Source organism: Solea solea, chromosome 2, assembly GCF_958295425.1.
Source record: "Solea solea chromosome 2, fSolSol10.1, whole genome shotgun sequence".
Classification (NCBI taxonomy): Eukaryota; Metazoa; Chordata; class Actinopteri; order Pleuronectiformes; family Soleidae; genus Solea; species Solea solea.
This window is the reverse complement of record NC_081135.1, coordinates 13,922,697-13,946,754: the sequence shown is the minus strand read 5'-3', so window position 1 is coordinate 13,946,754 and position 24,058 is coordinate 13,922,697. Positions and strand designations below refer to the sequence as shown.

At 38.9% G+C, this 24,058-nt stretch overlaps 1 protein-coding gene across 1 annotated transcript; it reads left to right on the top strand.

Moving 5' to 3' along the window:
• Positions 1-1,819: 1,819 nt before the first annotated feature.
• wdr4 (WD repeat domain 4) lies at positions 1,820-23,920 on the top strand. The gene is made up of 11 exons (XM_058614572.1): positions 1,820-1,959; positions 2,549-2,614; positions 7,278-7,433; positions 7,522-7,678; positions 12,212-12,324; positions 13,218-13,278; positions 14,922-15,026; positions 16,131-16,195; positions 16,805-16,991; positions 19,641-19,710; positions 23,617-23,920. The coding sequence occupies exons 1-11, from the start codon at positions 1,877-1,879 to the stop codon at positions 23,805-23,807; spliced, it is 1,254 nt and encodes a 417-aa protein (XP_058470555.1). The 5' UTR covers positions 1,820-1,876; the 3' UTR covers positions 23,808-23,920.
• The last annotated feature ends 138 nt before the right edge of the window (positions 23,921-24,058 follow it).

Here is a 24,058-nt window from a genome sequence, read left to right as displayed (position 1 = left end):
GTACGAAAAAATAGGAGTAGGAGTCTTTGTACCAGAATTTCAAATTAAAACACAGAAACGGATATGTGATAATGTGTCAGTATACACAAGAGAACGTATTGCTATTTTATTAGCAGCCCAGTCGATGGAGGAAATACGACCACTAAGAACAACCATCTGCTCAGACTCAAGTTCATCACTCACAAGCCTACAGTTCAGACACTATTATCACAGCACACATTGAGGTGACTGAAGAGCAAAACAGAAATGAAGAGCATCATTAAACAAAAACTAAAGAAGAGGTGGCAAAAACAATGGGAGGAGGAGAGGAAAGGAAGATGTTTTTTCAAAATCCAAGAAAAGTGGGAGAGGCTAGGTGCATGGAAAGAAGCAGGAGAGAGGAAAATATCATATCAAGGATCAGATTTGGTCATACAGGAATAAAAATAGCTCTAACCTGGACTCCTTTCATCAAAAGTCTTGCCAAGAAGACAGCTAGGAGGTTATATATCCTTGGACGAGTAAGGCTCGGATAACAGTATATAAGGCATATATCTGTCCCCTCATGGAATATGCTTCCCCAATATGGAGCGAAGCTGGCACAACAGCTCTAAACCTACTAGACAGACTTCAGAGGAAAGTTGTACGGCAACTCCAAATATGGGACCCACAAAGGGCCGGCATATTCCCTTTAGACCACAGGAGGAAATTGGCCAGTCTTAGTACCTTCTACCGGCACATCTTCCTGCAACCCTCTGAGGAACTCACAAGAATCCTGCCAACACAAGCAACTGGATTTCGAGTAACCCGATCAACTACAAGTGGTCACCAACACCTCGTCAACGTCCCAAGATCCAACACTCAGCTTCATTTATCTTCATATGTTCCAAGAACAAGCAGCTGTGGAACACACTCCCAGCCTCGGTTTTCCCTGCTATTGCAAATGTGATCACTTTTAAGACTGCAGTTAATAGAGTCCTCTTAAACTCGTCTTAGGTTTATCTCATTGTATGTACATGACTGTATGACTGATGTTAGTGAGTTACCGAGGTAATGACAATGCGGATGACAATGTGAAAGTAATCTCAAGGCAGATTGTAATGTGATACATTCTGCTTTATTCTCATTTGTATCAATTTGCATAATTTGATTTACTCAAATAATTGTTTTCCTGTATGAGCCGCCTTTCATCGTTAAACGATGGTAACACCAAAAAAACCCCAACACTATTCATGATCAATAAACACAATACAGGCAGATGTGATCACTGTGGGCAGGAGGAAACAGTTCATCGTGTTATAACTCAATGTCAGAGATGGGAAAGAAAGAGAAATTATGATTTAAAAGTTGAGAGGCATTGATGAGGAATTAGAATTGGTAAATATTATACAAAAGAACCTGAGTGACTGTTTCAAAATATTATTTAATTTTCCTAAAACCACAAAGTTGATATATACTGTATATGTATTTGTATATATGTATGCTTTTTTGTATTTATCTATATCTGTGTGTATGTATATGTATATGTATATCTATATCTATATAGATATAGATATAGATATATAGATATATGTATATATACATATATGTATATATACATATATACATATATATGTATATATACATATATATACATATATACACACATATATGTATATATACATATATATACATATATACACACATATATGTATATATACATATATATGTTATTATTTTACAATTCAAGTTATAATCTAAATTCAGTTAGATCCACATTTTGATTCACACTCCATACCAGATGGTGGCGGTAATGCACCAAATCGCTGTCTGCCAACCGCCATTAAACCTCAAAAAAGAAGAATAGGAAGCTGTCGCGTGTTCGCCTCATGGATGGTCCGCCTGTACTACGTCAGTTATGGCTGCGTTTGGTTTTTGTGGAGACTGGTGTCTTCTCACCTGCGACAAAAAAATAGTAGCGGTTCACAGCAAACAGAGCAGGTTTGAATCTATTATATCTTTCACCGGAGCTAGTGTGTCCTGTACAAGTTAGCAGTGTTAGCTAGTTGTCAGTGTTTATTCCTACAGTGATGGTTTTTAGTTGTTTTTCACGTGTACACAGTACAAAGCTGGAAAACGTTCAGTTCTCCAGATAACGCTTTAAGAAATGCTATAGTATGTTTGTATTTTTTTTACATTCAGAAAGGACTACTAATGGCAGCTGAATTTCAGATGCAACTTGAATGTGCTATACAGCTTATAATCATCTAGCAATAATTCATGTATTTCCAATGTTTTCGGAAATGTAAACTCAACTGTATGAACGCCTGTTTCCGCCACTTGGGTGGGAGGGTGGGGGGGGGGGGGGGGTCATATGAGATCATAACTCAAAATAAAGAGATACTATCCTAAAACTATGACGAGATTAGGTATGTACCACATAGTATATCATACGTATATCTTGCCTTTGCCTTTTTTCCAAGTGGTGGAAACAAGCCTCCGCAGTACTGCCATAACACTGGATCAAACTTAAAACACTTTTCCCACTCATTCATATTTGATTTATCTGTTCTTCTGTTCTCAATCACAGAGACCCATATGTGTTTGACTGCAGCACTGTTGAGAAGAAGCCAAAGAACAAAAAGAATGAAAACAGGTAAAAAAATAAGAAGACAACTTTGTCAATAGATGATGTCTGCAAAGGTAAATGGATAAATGCTCACTTATGGAATGAATAATGAATTTTAAACAATGGAACAGGTCAGACAAAAATCAAAGTCTGTTTTTTAAAATCAGAAACTGGTAACATCTGGGGATGCATGTTATTGACTTTTTGCCAATATCTGATATGCCTTTATACAGTATATATATTCAAAGTGCTTTGGCCAATTAACATGTACAGTTAGGACAGCCAAATAACATATATGTATTTGGACAGATGCACATTTTTTCATTTTGCACTACAATGAATTTGAAATTAAACAATCAAGATTTGTTGACTCTCTGCTTTAATTTGAGGAATTGAAGGCTAGTTTTAATAATTGGTGGAAAGTCTTGAATCCATGGACATCCCCATATGCCGAGTTTACTCTCTAGACATGCTTTGCCAGGCCTTTACTGCAACCACCTTCAGTTGCTTCTTGAGTACAGGTCTTTCAGCCTTCAGTTTAGTTGTCAGTAACTGAAAAGCATGGGATTGACTTGGCCACAGAACATTCAATTTCTTTACCTTCAAAAGCCCTTGCGTTGCTTTCATTATCTATCTGTAATGTGAAATGCCGTCCTATCAATTTTGCAGCATTTGGCTGAATCTGAGCAGAGAGTTTAGCCCTGTACATTTCAGAAATCATCCTGCTTATTCTATTAAATGCTTAACAATCAACAGTTGTTCAATCCCTCAAATTAAATCTAAGAGTTCATGCTTTAATCACATCTTGATTTTTCTGTTTCAATTCATTGTGGTGGTGTACAGAGGCAAAATGACACAATCTATGTCTTTGTCCAAATACAGTATGTATGGCCCTAACTTAGACCTGTCAACCAGACTTGATTTTGTTTTTTTTGAATAGCAATTTACGGGGGATTTATTTTTAATTTTCTTGTTCTTACATATGGAGGTTTTGCAGCGCACATACACACCTAAAAATTATCCCATTTTTGATTACCTTTTGGTTTGTCATTTTTTTGCTGATCACACATAATTAATATGTATCTCTCACTCACATGCTTACTAATCACTTCCCCACTCACTTCTATGTCAGACATTCAACATACAAATAGACAATGAAGAAAACAAGAACTCTTTTAATGAAAAGGCAATTCTTATTTAACATGCTATTTGTATAGTTATATAGTTTATACCCTTTATTACGCTGATTCACTTTAAATGTAAAAAATGTCTCTTAAAAGGACACACACAAAAGGCATGTTATGACCAGAGTTTACGCTAGGGATATTTTTGACAGTCAATGTAGCCATTAATATTTCAAAATTCTGGCCATGCGTATTTAATGCCAGACATACAGTATTCTTAAATAGACACATGTAACAAGAAATATGCGCACACACACATTTTATGATCCAACCCTTTTTTTCACCTCCATGTGAAATCTCTAAAGACAGGATGTGTTCTAGTGATATCTAGAGTCTCTTCAGACTGGCTTTTGTTTTTGACAGTACTTGGTTAAGCTGTCAAACAATCTCCAAACACAAGACAATGAATGACAGTGCAAGACAGAAGTGGGAATATGACATAATTGTATTCTGTCTACACAGAAATACAAGGCCGGTGTTTTTTTTCCCACTCTGGGAGGAGTTTTCAAAAAATACTGTATGGCAAAAAAATTATGCATATTCACCTAAACCTGTTTCGACGTGGACGGCCCCTTAATCATTGATTTAATTATTTAGCATTTTTTCCACTGGACATTTTGGCCTTTTGACAATTTTTTTTGCTGGCCAAAATTCATGTGACAACGTCCCCAAAAGCTGGCATTTACCGGCTAACGTAAACCCTGGTTTTGACCCTTAAACAGACATTTTACATTACTTCTGAGGGGCACATTTTGCTGTGGTTTGCTGCTCTCTCTCTCTCCCTGTCAGTATTCTCATCAAACATCATATTTATTAACTGCAGGCGCACAAACACACACACACACACGCCATAATCAACATTTCTGTAGGATTATTTCTGTGCCACATGCACTTGTGTGAAACTGCTCCTGATCTGTTCCTACAAAAAGGAGGAACCAGGACGTCTTCATACAATACCTCCAATTTAATCATGCACCTAAAGAAGAATCACACAGAGGTACTACACACAGGATTTGTACAGCAATGTAATAAAATGAAGCAACAAGCGACGTGTTTACAGACACATCTGGAAGCTTATTTCTGATGCTGTATCCAGCTTAACAACAGATATCTAGTCTAGTCTTCAAGCGTTAGCCAGGTATGCATGCTGGTCTTGATCTAGCCATTGAGTGAAGCTCAGCACTATGATAAAAATGTGCCATTATCAAAATAGTTGAAAGAAAATGTGATAAATTAATGGCACTTTTTCCATAACATAAGTTGATTTTTCTTATTTTGTACAGACCATGTTTATTTGTGGAATGTATCCAGTGGGGCATCACAATAAAAGTAGGCAATGTATTTTAATTCCACAACAGGAGATACGTGATGTGACCTAAAATTAGTTTTGTGGGGAAAAAAACCCTCTATACAGTGCCCTCCAAACATTGGCCATAGCCAGTACAACTATTTGGAATGTCTTGAAGAAGAAAGAAACCACTGGTGTACTACAGATGTTGAATAGGTAGACCAAGGAAAACATCAGCAGTTGATGACAGAGTCATTGTGAGAGCTGTAAAGAAAGACCCTAAAACAACTGTTGATGACATCAGCAACAACCTCCAGAGGGCAGGATTGAAGGTATCACAATCTACTCTTTGCAGAAGACTTTGTGAACAAAGGTACAGAGACTACACCAGAAGATGCAAACTCATTAGCGAGAAGAGTAGGAAGGCCAGGCTGGAATTCACCACAAATTTGGTGATGTCAGTGGGTCACAGGTAGGGGTGGTCGATATGGCAAAAATATATTGTGATTTTTTTTTTACAGTAAAATCACATTCACGACATATTTTTTTAGATTGATTTTTAACTATTGTAAGTGCAGTATTTTCCTATTTAAAAACATAGCCCTAAAAGAAAAAAATATAACCGAGCATTTAGGCCAAAGAACATTTCTGAACAGATTTGAATCAGTTTGTGCAATGTGCATATTTGCCAATTTGTGCCATAAGTAGAGTACAATAGACATTTAAGAAGAACCTTGACACACTCAGTCTCAGACTGTTTTGAGACTGTTTATCATTGGATTTAAAAGGTAAACAACAACACTCAAGCTAGTTGGTAGACGTGGAATGGCAGTGCGGATAAGTATTTACGGCTGGGCACTTCATAGCGCGGAGGTAAAAGGTAGCAGATACTCAGATACTTCTTTCCAACGCTTGCTAGTCTTGTCATAGAGAGTGCCTTTATCGATTGCCTGTGTTAGTTTGTTTCGTTTTGCTACCTGTTGCCTCTGCTGGCCCCTCACCGTTTCACTCTCAGCATACTGTTTAGGTTGCTGTCTCTTTAGGTGGTTGAAAAGGTTTGTTGTGTTACCATGTTTGTACCTTATCGTTTGGGGAAAAGCCAAACCAGCTCCATATGACCGAGGGAGAGTTCTTTTTAGGGACTAACTCCTCTGTTTCGCTTTCATTTTCCGCCATGGCTCACCACTACTCTCTGAATCAAACATGAAGGGGGATGAGAAATCCTCGTCACTGCCTGTAGTTTGTTATGATTGGTTGATCGACGTGTCTTTAGGGTGGTGCATGAGGCGGAATAGCCAATAGTGGGATTTGACTGAGGAAAAAAAACTACTGATGCGAGCAGAACAGCAGTGGATAGAATGTGCCATTGATGATACTACGATCTCTCTGTTTTGGCAGATCGTCAAGACTTTCAAATCCTTCATAATCTAATATTGTCATATTGCCCACCCCTAGTCACAGGTTTGATGCAGTTATTGAAATCAAAGGATTTGCAACTAAGTCTTATTTACTTGTAACATATTACTCGTTTGATATCAAACCCAAATGTGTTAAAGTTACGGCAAAAATAAAGGAATTGGCCTCACTGTTCCAATACTTTTGGAGGGCACTGTGTATCGGTATCGGTTGATATCAGAATCTTAAATTAAGTGTTGGACAATATTCCCAAAACATGGTCCACGGTGTTCAGTGCCGCCCTCCCATGGGAAACCAGTGAGACAATCGATGGGCCAAGAGGGATAAAATCGATTTCGTCACTTGCAATTTGGCCTCTCTCCGGATCTCTAGCCTGTGGGCTGCTGCACTGATGCACGTAACTGATGAACTGAAAGCCGTTATTCCCTTTTCGCGTAGTTTGAAGTGACACATTGTAGCAGTGTTTAATGTCAAAATGCGTATCTGCTAAATGTGGTTGGCAGGTCTATTAACTATGTTTTTCTCTTCTCTACAGGTCTCTAATGTCGTTTAAAATGTTTTACTCATGTCACAGATGTAGATATGTATTATCTTTATTGTACATGGTTGGTGAGGGTGCCACAAAATGGTATCAGCCTATTCAGCCTGCTGTTTTAGTCATTTGTCATATGAAGTAATATTGGCATGTTTGTCAACATCTAATACCTTTTTTGGCCAATACCAAAACTATGCAGATAATCGATAAAAACATCTCCAAGATCATGGAAAGACTATGTATTTAAACTAATTTTCTTTTCTAAAGATCAAATGATGATGGTGAATCAGAGGATACAGGAAGTGACAAAGTCCTCGCATTTGCGGTGTCTCCCTCTGGAAAGCTGGTGGCATTAACTGATGACACCAAGAGACTGATTCTCTTACGCTGTGGTGATGCTTCATGGCAATGTATCAGCATCAGGTACAACTTTAAACTTTCTGTGTAATGCACTGGTAATGATGTGTGAAATGGCATACATGTTATTGACAAGTGTGTTTGACCTGCACAGGTTTGTGGTCAGGAGGTGCACAGCCCTTGTGTTCAGTCAGGCTGAGGATGAGCTCCTGGTGGCTGACAAATCAGGAGACGTGTACTCCTTTTCAGTCGTGGAGCCGCAGAGGGAAGGTGAATTGAAGATGGGGCACCTGTCCATGTTGCTAGCAATAGTAAGGAACACTAACACCACTATCATACGTGTAGTCTGGGGAATAATTAACAATGTATGTAATTTGAAAATGCTGAAAAATGCACAGCTAATTAAGATGTTTTTGACAACCCTCTCATTACAAGGTCCAGCTACATGAGGTTTCCTATGTGTATAGCCACATCATCATGCACAGAAGACCACCATCCTTAATGATTAGATCTCAGGTTTAAGTTAAGGTTTGAATGCGCTGAAAAGCCTTTAGAGCTGGTCACAAAAAAAACATTTAGTTGTTTCTCTTTGCGACACAAGTGGCAGCAGTCTTTTACGTGTGAATGTGAATCCATCCTCAGGATGTATTGAAAATGTTCACCAGCTGAGACCAGTAAGAATATTTTCATTCATATTTGACTTGGCTTCGTAAGAGCCTTGCTTTATTTTACACTACTATGTGGGGGTGGGGTGGGGGGCGTGGCTGTGACACACAAACTAGTGACTTGTAAAGCAGTTGCTTTCAGTGTACTGAATCATTAGACTCTGTTAATTACAAAGATTTGTTCACAGAATCATTCAGTACTTCCTTAACACAGGCTTTGTCTGACACAGTCACTGAACATATTTACAGTGTATGGGGTTGTGATGCGGCTCGCAGTCACCGATTTTGGCAGTGTGGTCGCTAAATACACCAGACTTCTGTTAAATGTTGAAATTTTAGATATTTCCTTGCTAAATGTTGGACATGAACGCAATGTCTTCAGGATTTTTAAATCTTTTTAACTGATCTATATTTCGGCATTGTTCAGTTTGATTCCTGTGTCAGACGTCATTCTCATGACTCTTCCGGTGACAACACTCTCTGTCAATCAGTGGCCGGCAGTCAGGCGACATCACATGGTATCAGCTCAGCTTGCTTGGAACCTTGTCAGAGTAGGTAATAAAGTACGAGGTACTATCACTAATGGAAAAGCAAAATAAAAACGTCGAGCCATGCTGGAACTGGGTAGTGGAACTGGGTAGTGGAGAAGCGCCATAAGTGGGGGACCGTGTCACCGTCTGGTCAGCTGTCGGCAGTGTTTCAGATGTGCAAACCATCTAGCATTCGCCCAGGGTTAGCCGTGGGGGAGAATGGAGCCAGAACCATGAACATGAACTGAACCACCTCATGCAGCCCCCCCCCAATCGACTTTTAATTATAGCACAATAATAATGGTGATGATATGTATGATAGGGATAGCCTCGAAAACTGGATCTTGATCCTGCAACCTGCAAGATGAGAATACGAAGAGAGACACAAACACAAACTAGGGAGAGAGAGGGAGTGGTGTGAAGATCTGAGTTGTCGCAGAGTGTGACGTAAATGTACTGCGATTTGGGGAAACTGGAAAAAAACGTTGTGCTTAATTACTTATAATGTTGTTTTGTGCATGATAAACATATAACATATATATATTTATATAATATATATATATATATACATATACAGTGCTCAGCGTAAATGAGTACACCCCCTTTGAAAAGTACCATTTTAAACAATATCTCAATGAACACAAAAACTATTTTCAAAATGTTGAATATATATAAGTTTATATAACATCTGTTAAACTTATAACATGAAAGTAAGGTCAATAACATAACTTAGATTACACATTTTTCAGTTTTACTGAAATAAGGGCGATGCAAAAATGAGTACACCCCACAACAAAAACTACTAAATCTAGTACTTTGTATGGCCTCCATGATTTTTAATGACAACACCAAGTCTTATAGGCATGGAATGAAGAAGTTGGAAACATTTTGCTACATCAATCTTTTTCCATTCAAGAATGATCTCTTTTAGAGACTGGATGCTGGATGGAGAGTAATCCTCAACTCTTCAGAATTCCCCATAGGTGTTCAATTGGGTTCAGATCAGGAGACATACTTGGCCACTGAATCACTTTTACCCTGTTCTTCTTCAGAAATCCAACATTGGCCTTCGATGTGTGTTTAGGATCATTGTCATGTTGGAAAAGTGCACGACGACCAAAGGCACGGAGTGATGGTAGCATCTTTTCTTTCAGTATAGAGCAAAACATCTGTGAATTCATGATGCCATCAATGAAACGCAGCTCCCCGACACCAGCAGCACTCATGCAGCCCCACATAAGGACACTGCCACCACCATGTTTCACTGTAGGCACCATGCATTTTTCATTTGCGACGCCATACAGTTTTGAAGCCATCAGTTCTAAAAACATTTATCTTGGTCTCGTCATTCCAAAGTACAGAGTCCCAGTAGTCTTCATCTTTGTCAGCATGGGCCCTGGCAAACTCTAGGCGGGCTTTTATGTGCCTGGGCTTTAGGAGAGGCTTCCGTTGGAAAGCCATTCCTCTGCAGTGTATGCCATATTGTGTCATGGGAAATAGTCACCCCAGTTTGGCTTTCTACTTCCTTGGATAACTGCAGTGAACTTGCATGCCGATTTTCTTTGACCCTTCTCATCAGGAGACGCTCCTGTCGAGGTGTTAACGTCCGTAGACGACCTGGACGTCTCTGTGAGATGGTTGCAGTTCCATCTTTTTTAAATTGTTGTACCACTTTTGCTACAGTATTCTGACTGATAAGTAAAGCTTTGCTAAACTTCTTGTAGCCTTCACCTTTGTGGTGTAAAGAAATTATTTTCTTGAGGCATTTCTCTTCCATGTGGTGCCATTGCTAACAACATGAAATGGGAAGGGGTTTATAGTCAACTGTCTGCTGGACACCTGTGTGATGAAGAATTAGACTCACCTGTGGTAGATTATTGTTAAATTGGACATTTGTAGTCTAAAATTTAGCCTTGCTACAGAGACTTTCAGTGGGGTGTACTCATTTTTGCATCACCCCAATTTGAGTAAAACTATAAATTTTGTTCTCTAAGTTATATTATTAACCTTACTTTCAAGTTATAAGTTAAACAGATGTTAAATAAAACTTAGTCTTGTCAACATTTTGGAAATTGTTTTTGTTTTCATTGAGATATTGTTTCTCACATATTGATATTGTGTATATATATATATATGTGTGTGTGTGTGTGTGTGTGTGTGTATATATATATATATATATATGTGTGTGTGTGTGTATATATATGTGTGTGTGTATGTGTATAATCATTCAGTGTCCTTTGCACATTAATATGTTTAACTAATATAAATAATCAACTTAGGATAACAAATCCACTGTCTTAAAAAAAAATATATTTGACAATAATGCTTATTTTCCAACATAATAAACCATAGAGAACAAAACACAATAAACAGGAACTGATTCCCTGTGAAAACTGTACTTTTATGGCATATAGCCTAATATTAGCCAATACTAACGCGGTATTCAACATATAAATGTGGGTGACGACACTGCAGGTGTTTTATGAGTTCCTATAGCTTGGTGGCAGCGCCTGCACAGTGGACGGCCATCGTCTATTGCTTTACCGTCTGTGCCTCGTTTAAAGCCAAAATAGTTTTTTTTGAGCAAAGACAGAACTTTAGCTTGTTGTTTGTTTTGAAACGAATTTCTATCGAAGCAGAGCTGTCTTCATGGAGTTCGTTCTTGCCGGCATAAACACACGAACAGCCAATCAGCTAACAGACGGGCGGACCCAGCGTGCGGAAACAGCCTATCATATCCCCGAACGTCACCACTAACAAGCAAACAGCCAATCATTCAGCAGCTGTGTAGTTCGGTTGCAGTAGTTGCAATGTGGGTTTGTTTACAAGGGAGTAGCATGCAGTGAAAAGCCGGGAGGAGAGTAGAGGCGGCCGCAATGTAGCAAAAACTGGCACCGGTAGTATAGTAATCCACGGTAGTACCGTCGTGTAGAATTTCTAGCATAGTAGGAACCGTTACGATTCGGCACCGTGGGTATCGTGCAACTCTACACTTAAGCAAACAATCTGTTTGCTTACAGATTTCTTTCCTGTTTTTTTGCACTACTTTTATATACATTTATATACATACACACTTACTTATTTATTTTTTCTTAGTCATAGTACACAATAATCTACCTCAAAATTCAATGCTATGTGTTGGTTTTTATCCGCTTGCCAAGCAACAAAATTTCGTTGCCAGTTTTCACTGCTGTGTTTTCTGTGCAATGACAATAAAAGGAAGTCTAAGTCTAGGCCCTAATGTTTATAATGTACTAAAAATAGAGGAATGAATGTACCAAACCTGGCAGGGAGAGAGCATAGTGGGCAAGCAGGAGCGACCACCCATGTAGGGTGCCAGCTTCTCAACTGGCAGTACCCCACCCAACTGAGAGGCAGGCCCCCAATGAGCCCCAGGGTGCCGCGGGGCACTGCGGCACGCACCTGCATACAATTAAAAGACAGAAGTGGCAATCAAAGTAGGAAATGCTGTAACAGTAGCACTTTTTGTTTTTGAAAAAGGTTAAATATTACATAAAGTACACCAAATACACTACCAAGTAATAGAGTAGTCGTTTGAAGTTTGTACGGTGTTTTAGAATTTTTTTTAGTACTTTTTAGGATTAAGGCCTAGTTGAGTGACTAAGCTTCCCCTCTTGCGTTCTTTCAGACTATGTCACCAGATGATAAGTACATCGTCACGGCTGACCGTGATGAGAAGATCAGAGTGAGCCACTTCAGGTGTCCATACAACATCCAGTCCTTCTGCCTGGGACATCAAGAGTGAGTAAATGACCCATAGAGAACTGCAGTACATGCATTATGTATACAACAGCTGGATGTGTTCAATTCAAATGATTAATCATAGAATCGTCTAAAATATGCCCTAACGTTCTTAGAACTTAGTTGACTTGTTCTGTTTGACACCTGCAATGTGTGCTTTAAATTGCCCCCTGGGGACAAATAAAGTTTATTGAAATTAAAATTAATATGTATCACTATACAATATAAACATTAAAATGGAAATTTAATATTTCAAAATTCCGGCCATGCATATTTAATCATTCATTCTTTAATGACTTATTTTGTAGTGTGGAATGTTAGAATAGGGCTGATCAAGTGAAACGGGGTGAGGTGGATGCAAACTGAAGTCTGTAGCCCCTGGTTACAGTCTTTATTACCCAATCTGGTGCCCCAGATACCTGCCACTGCTGGGCTTGATTCACAAGCAGGCCCAACTGCGACCTGCCTGAAGTACTGGGCTGAGAGGAAATGCCAAATAAGCTGTTTGGCATTGACAGAGAAGATGGGCTGCAGGCTGTGTGACTGCAGTGCACATTTTGCTCATTGCAGTAGGCTGCTGTCCCATTAGTGGAGCAATGGCTCCCTGTTGTGGGCTCCTATGCAACCGCACAGGCTGGCTGGTCTGCTGTCCCACTAGTGGAGTAAAAGCTCCCTCTAGTGGGCTCATGTGCACAGGCCTGTTCTGTTAATTTTTCAATGTCCTTTTTCTATTTTCCATGTCTTTGCTCGTCACAGGGCCAGGATGCGCGCCTTGAAAATTTGGATGATTTGCTGTGATAAGGATCTAATACATCACACTAATACAGATACAAGTGTTTGCTTAATTTCCTCACAGGTTTAAATTGGATCATGATTATTGCTTCATCTCTCAGGTTCGTCAGTGCACTGCTTATCCCATCAGCTCATTCCCACTATCTGCTGTCTGGATCAGGGGTGAGTTAAATAAATGCACATTCAGACACGAAACATCAATATTCTGGTTTCACTTGTCCCCACATTTTAGTAAAAGGCATAATGATATTGTGATAAAAATGTATAAATAATGTATAAATAATTGTAACAGGTAAAATAATTTACCTGTTACATGATTTTATTTGATAATTTGCTTAGGTATGTTTAAAACCACGATAGAGCTGAAACTATCGATCAATTACTAAATTAATCGACAACTATTTTGATAATCGATTAATCAGTTTGAAGCTTTTTTCATGACTAAAATAAGATTTCCGATTGTTTAAGCTTCTTAAATGTGAGTATTTTCTTCATTTCTTTGCTCTGGATAAGAAAAATCATTAAAAGTTAATCATTTTGGTTTATGGACAAAACAAGACTTTTGAGAACATCATCATTTCCAGGTGTGACGAACACGATCAACATTTTTTAAGGTTTTCTGATATTTTGTGGACCAAATCGATTAATGAAGAAAATAATCAACAGATTAATCGATTATGTAAATAATCCTTAGTCGCAGTTCTAAACCACAATACTATTTTCTCTGGTGATTAACAAAATATAAGATTTTAAACTCATTTAGCTTCACCACATTCTATTTTTGTGAAAGTATGAATTCTAATCGTACAGTAGTTTTCTTATATAATCTTCTTCGGATTCACAAAAAGTGATGAAATTTTGTTTGTTTTTTTTGTTTATTGTTTCGTTTTTGGATTAACAAAGATGGGTCTCAGTAGCATGTGGAAGAACCATACACAGCCACAATATGGCACCTCCTCCTCATGCTGGACACCAGCTTGGTCACACACTGCTCTGGGATGGCATCCCATTCAACCAGCATTTGTTGCAAGTCAGCCAATGGTGTTGTGTTGGTCACTCTAACACAAACAGCACGCCCAAGCTGATCAGTGTTCAATAGGGTTGAGGTCAGGACGGCAGGAAGGCCATTCCATCCTCTCTACTCCCAAATTCTTGTTTGGTCCCAGACTATTGAGATATGGGATTGTCACTGGTTGCAGATCTCATATCAATATCTCTCTACATTGAGATTTCCTCCAATGATGACGAGCCTTGTTTTTCCGTTGAGCCAAATAAGCTGTTTGGCATTGGCAGAGAAGATGGCAAGTTTTTCATGGACACAACCCACATTCTCAACCCTGCTGCTCAACCTACAAATGCATTGTGGCACCATTTAAAAGGGAAATAAATAGGCTTTCCAAGGGTATAAGATTTACTGCCAAGAAGTATTGTTACAACAAAGACATAATCAATCAAACACATATTTCCTTACTTTTTGTGATAAGTTTACATATATATGAAAATATGAAGGAATACATTCTAATCACAGTAAGAAAAGTAGTCCAAAAACAAAAATGTTTATACTTAAATTCAGTAACGATCTACTGTTAAATAAATCCTTGATGGCATAAGATCAGAGCTGACACAGAGGATTGATCAAGAATGATTGAACAATGTTTTGTAATGTGATGTGTTTTTGTAAATGATAAATGGTCGGTATTTATATAGCACTTTTTTTGTCTTGATAAGCACTATGCTTTACACTACAGTTTTGCCATTCACCTGTTCACTCACACTTTCATACAGCACTCATTTGTTTGTGTCAGGACGGAACTGTGAAGCTATGGGATTTTGAGTCTGGTCGCAGGCTGCAGAGCTGCGACCTCAAACAGCTTGTGGAGGAATTGAGCTCTGAGGCTGATAAAGAGAAGGTAAGCAAGCGGAAGAATTGGTACCATACCTATGAGGCAGAACAGAACAGACGGGTCTGGCAGCAATCATGCTGTCATTGATTAATTAAATTAAAAAATATATGTCTTCCAGGTCCTTATGTCTGTAAGACATTCCAGGAGCTTGACAACTTCATTACTGTCATACGACTTCATGGATATGTACAACTGCAGGTCATCTGCATAACATTGAAAAAAGAGGTTGTGCTTTTTAATACTACTACTACGGTTCCCTCCTATTGTATTGGAACAGTGAGGCCAATTTCTTTATTTGTGCCATAGACTGAAAACATTTGGGTTTTACATCAAAAGATGCATATGAGACAAAAGATTAACATTTCAGCTTTTACTTCCAGATATTTACATCTGGATCTGATACACAACATGGAAGATAGCACCTTTTTGTTTGAACCCACCCATTTTTCATTTGAGCAAAGGTATTGGAACACGTGACTGACAGTAAAGAAAGACCCTAAAACAACTGTTAGTAACATCAGCAATGACCTCCATATGTGTATACATATATGCTATTTGCTTAGTTAAATCCAGGTGGCGATTTTTTTGGGCCAGGCAGTACACACATATATATATATATATATATATATATATATATATATGTGTGTATATATATATATGTGTGTATATATATATATATGTGTGTATATATATATATATATATATATATATATGTGTGTGTGTATATATGTATATATATGTATGTATGTGTATATATATATATATATATGTATATATGTATGTAAGCGTCTGCTAAATGACATGTAACATGTATATATGTATGTATGTATGTATATATATATATATATATATATGTGTTTATGTAAACTACTAAAAAATAAACTAAGTTTGCTAGGCCAAAAAGAACATCAATCTTGCGATTAAAAAAATTGACGCCGTTAAATGGGTTTGCATTAATGCCGTTAACGTGTTTAACTGACAGTATAAATATATATGTTATAAAACCAGAAATGTTGAGCCTAAAGATGCTAAAGATCTTAGTGGAGCTGAAAGTAGAGGCAGGAGACGATCAACTCCTCATCTACTTCCTGTTTGTCTTTTCTCTGCCAGAAGCCAACAGTGAGTCATATCACCAGCTCTCCTGATCAATACCACGTCGCTGTGCTGTGTGAAAGGTGGGTTTATCTCCATGTTTGAATCTGTCATTTGAAGTATCCATTCACTTCAAGGCTGGACATGTTATGTATTCTGAGATGAGTAACACCATCCATTTGATTCAAACCTTGTCATAATTACTTTTTTTTTTTTTATTTTTTTTTTTTTAAATATTATATTTGTTAGACCCTCATGGAAATATTACAGATGAAACAAGGAGCTGTTACATATTGTTCTCATTGTCATAGGGGAAGGATATATGGGGATATAAGGGTGACCAGGTGTCCCGCTTTGTGTGGGACTGCACAGCTTTTGCATCCTTTGTCCCTCATCCCATCCCATTGACTGTAGTGGTATTTTTTTCCTTCTGTCATTGTAATTCATTATAGTACAATTACATTTTGCTAAATAGGAGAGGGTTTTTGGGAAAAATCTTTATATTTTCCAATATCTATGGCATATGTCTTAACAAGATTGAGGGTGTGGCTAAGGCAGTAAGTGGCTTTATTGACGTGTTGAGTAAAACCAATTGATTCCCAAACTCCTCCACAAAAAGAACTGGCATGTGGATCCGCTTAGTGATCAGCGATTCACCTCACATTTCTTTGTTCTTTTCTGTTTGTCCCCAGGTTACCAACAGTTCAAATTTTTACTCTGAACCTGGAGAGTAAAGAGAAACTTGTGCCACACACTAGACTGACCTTGCCACACTGTCCCCTGGACATGACGTTTGACCTGGAAGGAAGACTCTGGGTGCTGATGGACTCCAGTGACACAATGCTGCAAATGTACTCGCAGAGACACGGTTCCTGGGAGGTACAGTTTGACACTTGTGTATGCACACACATAGATGAGAACAGTATGATTGATTTTTCCCTTCAAACTCACTGAAGGGAAATCACCTTCTACACCAGTGTTTCTAAAACATTTTCAGGCCAAGGACCACTTGGCCCATAAAAAAAAACACTCACGGACCACCTAACTCAAAATAGCCCCAAAACGTTGCAGTAGGCAACATCGCAAACCGGTCCACTGCACTGCTTAACTGAGACAATGCCACAAAATATTTTTTGATTTTACATAGGCTTCTATGAGTTGATATTGAAAACAACACATATATGTCGCAGGCCGTATGAGAAACACTGAAATTAAAACACTGATATTTTACATTTTAAAACATATGTTACTTGCTTGTCACCTCGTGAACCACTAGGGGTCACTCACGGACCACACTTTGACAAAGGCTGTACTACACCCACACACACAAAAGCTCTGACGGTGTCAGTGTGTCATAAAAGAAAATTATAAATCATGACTGGAAAAATACAGGCTCCCACTTATGGCACTACTGCTTTTTCCTCCACATGGGGGCCTGCTGGAGCCAATCCCTGCTGACATAGGGAGAGAAGGTCACCAGTCCATCACAGGGCCAACAAACAGAACTATTCACTCTCATATTCACACCTATGGTCACTTTAGAGTGTCCAAAATCCTCTGCATGTTTTTGAACCGTGGGGGACAATCCAAGCACACATGGGCAGCACATGCAAATTCTATACAGAAAGACTCAGGCAGACCATGTTAGCATGAGTGCAGCTATTGGTGCTTTTCCACTATACTCTTGCTTGGCACGGCCCGACTCACTCGGTTTGGTATTCCTTTTTTTTTTTCCATTACTACATTACATTACTACTCCTCCACATGGGTGGAGTCACGGCTGCATGAAACTGTTGTGACATTTATATGCAACACACAAACAAGTGACTTGTAAAACTGTCGTTTTCGGTTTACTGAATCATTAGACTCAGTTAATTCAAAAGATTTGTTCACAGAATCGTTCAGTACTTCCTACAGAGGGCAGACTGCCTGACACAGTCACTGAACTGAAATACGGTGAATTAAAAAGAATGATAACAGCACATATATACTTACAAACAAAAGAGGCAAAAAAAATAAATGTATAAATATACAAACAAATTAAAAAAAAAAGAATATATATAATAAATCAATAAAAGCGGGGTTCTCACATATATATCAAAGCCCTTATCAGAGCAGTTACAAGAGAAAGATCAGTCATAAGCCAAAGAACAGTAAATTTACATAGTGTCTGGAGATTGTAAGTCAAGGCCCTCTACATGCAGAAGGAACAGCTGCCATAATTCGTTACATTTAGATACAGAACCTCTCTTTAAGTGTCGAGTCTTTTCGAGTTTTGAAAACAATATCTCCCTAAATCCACAATGAATGTGTTGGTGGGTATTGTGATTTCCAGTCCCTCAGAAAAGCAGCAAAATCAGATTGGGGTTTTGATAATTTAGTGGAATCTAAGACATCGAATAAGTGGACACGGCTGCAGAGTTGTTGCAATGTTTAATGTTGCAATAGATACGGGACAGTCTGGACTTTGTCCAATATACACAATTTAGAAGTTTGCATTGAATAACCCCATGCTTGGCACAAACAGAAAATGAATGGACATGCAAAAGAATAGATTCCCATAGGTCTGACAAATAGGGATGTCCCGATCCGATATTGATATCGGATATCGGTCCGATATCAGCCAAAAAAACGCATATCAGATTATATCGGAGTGCCTCTAAAATCTCCGATATAAGCGCTCCGATACTACAGTCCATTCTGCTCCAGCACTTCTATCCAGCAGCGTCTGTTGTGATCACGTGTGTGCTACTGCTATTTCAGAGTTTAAACATTTTTCTTTAACCACTAGTTTTTCAGCTTCCTGTAAAGACAGAATGTTTCTAATTTTCATAATGTTCCGCAGGTGGAAGAAGGCTGTTCTGGAATATATGTGGGTGGCTTAGGCTAAATATAAACACTAATTAACTACTCTAACACCATCTATGCAGTGTTCGTTGTAAAATATCAATATATGCCTCACATCCGCGGAGCTATCTTCACACACGTCCGAACAGCTCCATGACTGGAACCCCATAGGATGAATTTTAATTTCAGCTGTGAACAGTCTGCATACAATCAGATCACTGAAGACGGCTGTAAATACCAGGCCTGAATGGGACCTTTTAGTCTCAAAACAGAGAATATTTTCCCTTGTGATCAGAGCTTTTAACTGCCTTTTATCCAGTTATGCTCTCATTAAATTCAATTTTATTTGTATAGCGCCAAATCATAACATACATTATCTCAAGGCACTGTACATAGACAACATCATGAAGAGCAGAGAAACCCAACAATTCACACAATGAGCAAACACTAGGCATCAGTGGAGAGAAAAAAACTGCCTTTTAACAGGAAGAAATATCTGACAGAACCAGACTCATGTTTCTGTACATTTGTCACTCTCTAGTGGATGAGAGAGGAAGGAGGACTGACCAGCTATATGCTGTTTTTGCCAAATATTTAAATGTTCTCATTATACTTCCATCCTGTGTGAACTGGGTTTCCCTTTCCCTGTCACTGACCTACATTCTCTCCTGCTCCCTCTAGTGTGATGCTGAGAGCCAAGATCTCATGACAGTCACTGAAGCCTTCCAGCCACACTGGGAGACACTTGAAGGTGAGTCTTCACGCATATCATCTGTCACATGACCTCTCTTGTAGTGCTGGGCAGTGTACTGGTTCACACTGAAAAAAACGGTATTTATTTGTTTTATGATGAGTTTATGAATTTCGCCTTTCCATGTGAGGTCAGTAATTGATGGACTGTGGTACGGATCTGGAGTCAGATGCCACTCTCTCTGGACCTGCACCTGTTTTTCACAAATTAAGAACTATTTTTTAATTCGGCATTTATGATTCAGTAATGAGCATAGATGCTTAATTTTTTAACATTTGTCACACGTGAAACGTGTGATAGAAAAGCCACAGTTTGTTTGAGTTGTCTTCAAAACTAGAAAGGCGCTATATAAGTATATACCTCCATTTGCCTCCAATTTAATGTGAAAATAAATAATGTAACATGATTTGTGCCCAGCCATGAAAAAAACAGGAACAAGTAGGCTGAGGGGCTTTTTGAGTTATTTACAGATTCCGAAACTGATTCCTAAGCTTTCCATTAATGTCTAACACATGGAAATCTGAAAATATTTGAAGATGTGGCCATTTGAATGTAGGCACTCCTCAAACTGGTTTAGGAGAATTTTAGCCTTCAATTTTATTTGTATAGCGCCAAGTCATAACATACATTATCTCAAGGCACTGTACATAGACAACATCATGAAGAGCAGAGAAACCCAACACTTCACACAATGAGCAAACACTAGGCATCAGTGGAGAGAAAAAACTCCCTTTTAACAGGAAGAAATCTCTGACAGAACCAGGCTCAGAGATATGCAGCCATCTGCCTCGGCCATTTGGGGTGAAAGGAAAAATGGGGGACAGAGGAGAGGTGGGGGACAGAAAGGGCAAGAGGGAGGTGAGGTAGCGACAGAAGAAACCTTCTGGGAGCCAATCGACAGTATCATCACATTTACATAGTCCTACCCCTCCTGGTCTAGCTGTCAGTGACATCTGATATCTGTTAGCCCACAGGACATAAACTATTGTTGTTGTTTGAACAATGGTTATCAATAACAGGTCGAGGGACCCCAAGGGTATAATGAAATTTTCATTATACTTTCTCTGACCACTTTAAAAACACTCCACATAGGTGCTTATACAAATATGAAAATATATACTGTATTGCACTAAGACCATGATGTATTGTACAGAAGCCAAGAGCGGCCATGGTTGCTTCTATATTTTTTCAGTCCGTTATCTTGAGTTCATGGAAAACAGTCAATTTTTCTTGTGATAACGTAATAAATGAATGCGTTTTCTTGGATGACGAGGCTCGTTTTCTTTTCGCAATAACGAGATATTTGTGGAGAGATTGCGATATAGTGTATGGTCCATAATTACACTCAAGCACTGCCATTTGTCGGGGACTGGGAGGAATCTTGAATGGTGTGCCAGCAAAAGTTCACATGTGTAGGCTTGTGCCAGTAGACCAAACAACTTGTAAACAGGCCCAAATGTATAATTGGTGTAGCCAGGGTGGTTTCAGTAACAGGGAAGGACTTCAGGTGTTCTCACCCTACTATCCGCTACTAATAACTGCACAGTTCTGTGTGCACCATGTCTCCAAGATTCATCTCCCATCATGTGGGTTGACTATACTTATAGTTCATAAAAAAATCTTGTATGACATTGTTGTGGCTGTGTAGCAGCAACTGGTGCAGTAGAAGAGTATCAATTATACATCCTGGCCTGTTGTTTGGTCTACTGGCACAAGCCTACAGATGTACAAACGAGCCTTTTTATCCCGCGATAACGCATTCATTTATGTCGTTATCACAGGATAATGAATTTGTTATCACGGGATACCAGACTGAAAAAATATAGGAGCAACAGCATTGGCTGTTCTCGGCCATGGTTGCACTCACACAAAATCTGAAATAGAGGAGAGAAAACAGCAGCATATGAAGTTGTAATAGACACTTATTTATTTATATGAGAAGATATGCTCAATATACACTACCATCCAAAAGTTTTGACACACCTTCTCATTTAATGGTTTTTCTTTATTTTCATGACTGTTTACATTGTAGATTCTCACTGAAGGCATCACAACTTTGAATGAACCCATATGGAATTATGTAAACAAAAAAGTGTGAAATAACGCGAAACATTTTTTTATATTTTTGATTCTTCAAAGTAGCCACCCTTTGCTTTGATTACTGCTTTGCACACTCTTGGCATTCTCTCCATGAGCTTCATGAGGTCGTCACCTGAAAGGGTTTTCCAACAGAGATGCTGAGCACTTGTTGGCAGTTTTGCCTTCACTCTGCGGTCCATCTCATCCTAAACCATCTCGATTGGGTGTAGGTCAGCTGACTGTGGAGGCCAGATCATCTGGCTCCGCACTCCATTACTCTCCTTTGTGTGTGTAAATAGCCCTTACACAGCCTGGAGGTGTGTTTGGGGTCATTGTCATTCACGCTAACCGGGTGGGATGGCATGATGCTGCAGGATGCTGTGGTAGCCATGCTGGTTCAGTGTTCAACTCCCCAACAGTGTCACCAGCAAAGCTCCCCCACAACATCACACCTCCTCCTCCATGCTTCACGGTGGCAACCATGCATGTAGAGACCATCTGTTCATCTTTTCTGCATCGCACAAAGACACGGCAGGTGGAACCAAAGACCTCAAATTTGGACTCATCAGACCGAATCACAGATTTCCACTGGTCTAATGTCCATTCCTTGTGTTTCTTGGCCCAAACAAATCTCTTCTGCTTGTTGCTTTTCCTTAGTAGTGTTTTTTAGCAGCTATTCGACCATAAAGGCCTGATTCACACAGTCTCCACTGAACAGTTGATGTAGAGATGTGTCTGCTACTAGAACTCTGTGTGGCATTGATCTGGGCTCTAATCTGAGATGCTGTTAACTTGTGATTTCTGAGGCTGGTGAGGAACTCCTCAGCAGCAGAGGTGACTCTTGGTCTTCCTTTCCTGGGGCAGTGAGTCAGTTTTGTCATAGCACTTGACTGCAACTGCACTTGGGGACACATTTCAAGTTTTTTTCAATTTTCCAGACTGACTGACCTTCATTAATGATGGACTGTTGTTTCTCTTTACTTAGCTGATTGGTTCTTGCCATAATATGAATTCTAACAGTTGTCAAATAGAGCTGTCAGCTGTGTACCAACCTTCTGCACAACACAACTGATGCTTCCAACCCATTAAGAAGGCAAGTAATTCCACTCATGAACCCTGACAGGGCTGTGAAGTGAAAACCATTTCAGGTGACTACATCATGAGAGAAGGCCAAGGGTTTGCAGAGCTGTCAACAAAGCAAAGGGTAAATAGTCATGAAAATAAAGAAAAACCAAAAGGTGTGTCCAAACTATTGGATGGTTGTTTATATTGAGCATATCTTCTCATGAAAAAACATGTGTCTATTACAACTTCCTTTAAAATCAAGTGGTTTTCTCTTTACTGTCCCTTAATTAATTTACAGCTGAGAATATTTATTTTCTCATAACAATTTTTTGAACCATAACTTTAGATAGTAAAATAATGTTTGATTTATATACAGTATGTGAAAAGATGAAGCCAATACTTGTCCTTATGTGTATGTGCATTCATGAATTGTGTCAGAATATGTCCCTTCCTGGATGTTTCCATCACATACATATGCTGCTGTTTTCTCTCTATTTCAGATTTTGTGTGAGTGCAAAAGTCTGTTATCCCGTGATAACAAATTCATTATCCCGTCATCACTTTTGATTGTTAGTGTATGTATTTCTCACAGACACATTTAATAGATTGTCCAGTAATAGACCTTTTATGTGAATATTAATAACGTGATTACTGAGAGCAGTGTCTAAAAGTGTTTTCATTTAGCCATTTAGCTCATTATATCGTCCCCTATAGAAATCTCTGTACAGCATGGAATGACTTGACTTCCTTCTCACACAACAGCCAATACAAGGACCAACAGCAGGTTTGAGCATCTGGTCAAGAGAAGTTATGACAACGTGGAGGCGTATTTGCACAAGAAGCAGCAGAGACTAGACGAGCAGCAGCTAAAGAGGACCAAGACACGCAAAGTAAATGATGACAAGAAAGCCAGGAAGGAGATGTCAAGGGATGTAACTCAGTCATCAACCTAAACGTCAGAACAGTGATTTCCTTTGTGTTGAATGTGTGAAGCCTTTGGATAGTGTGTGTTCTGCTATATGGCCTGTGTAGGTGGTTTGGTTGTTATCCTCGCTTTTTTTTTTTTTTTAAATAAATATTATGCAAACACAAAGCTGAGCCTTCTGTTGCTGCCATGAGTGCAGCTGCTCTCATATTTACTTCTCCCTTTCACTCTGTGCTTTGATTTGCTGTGGGTGTGGGGACAGAGTGAGGATATTTCAGG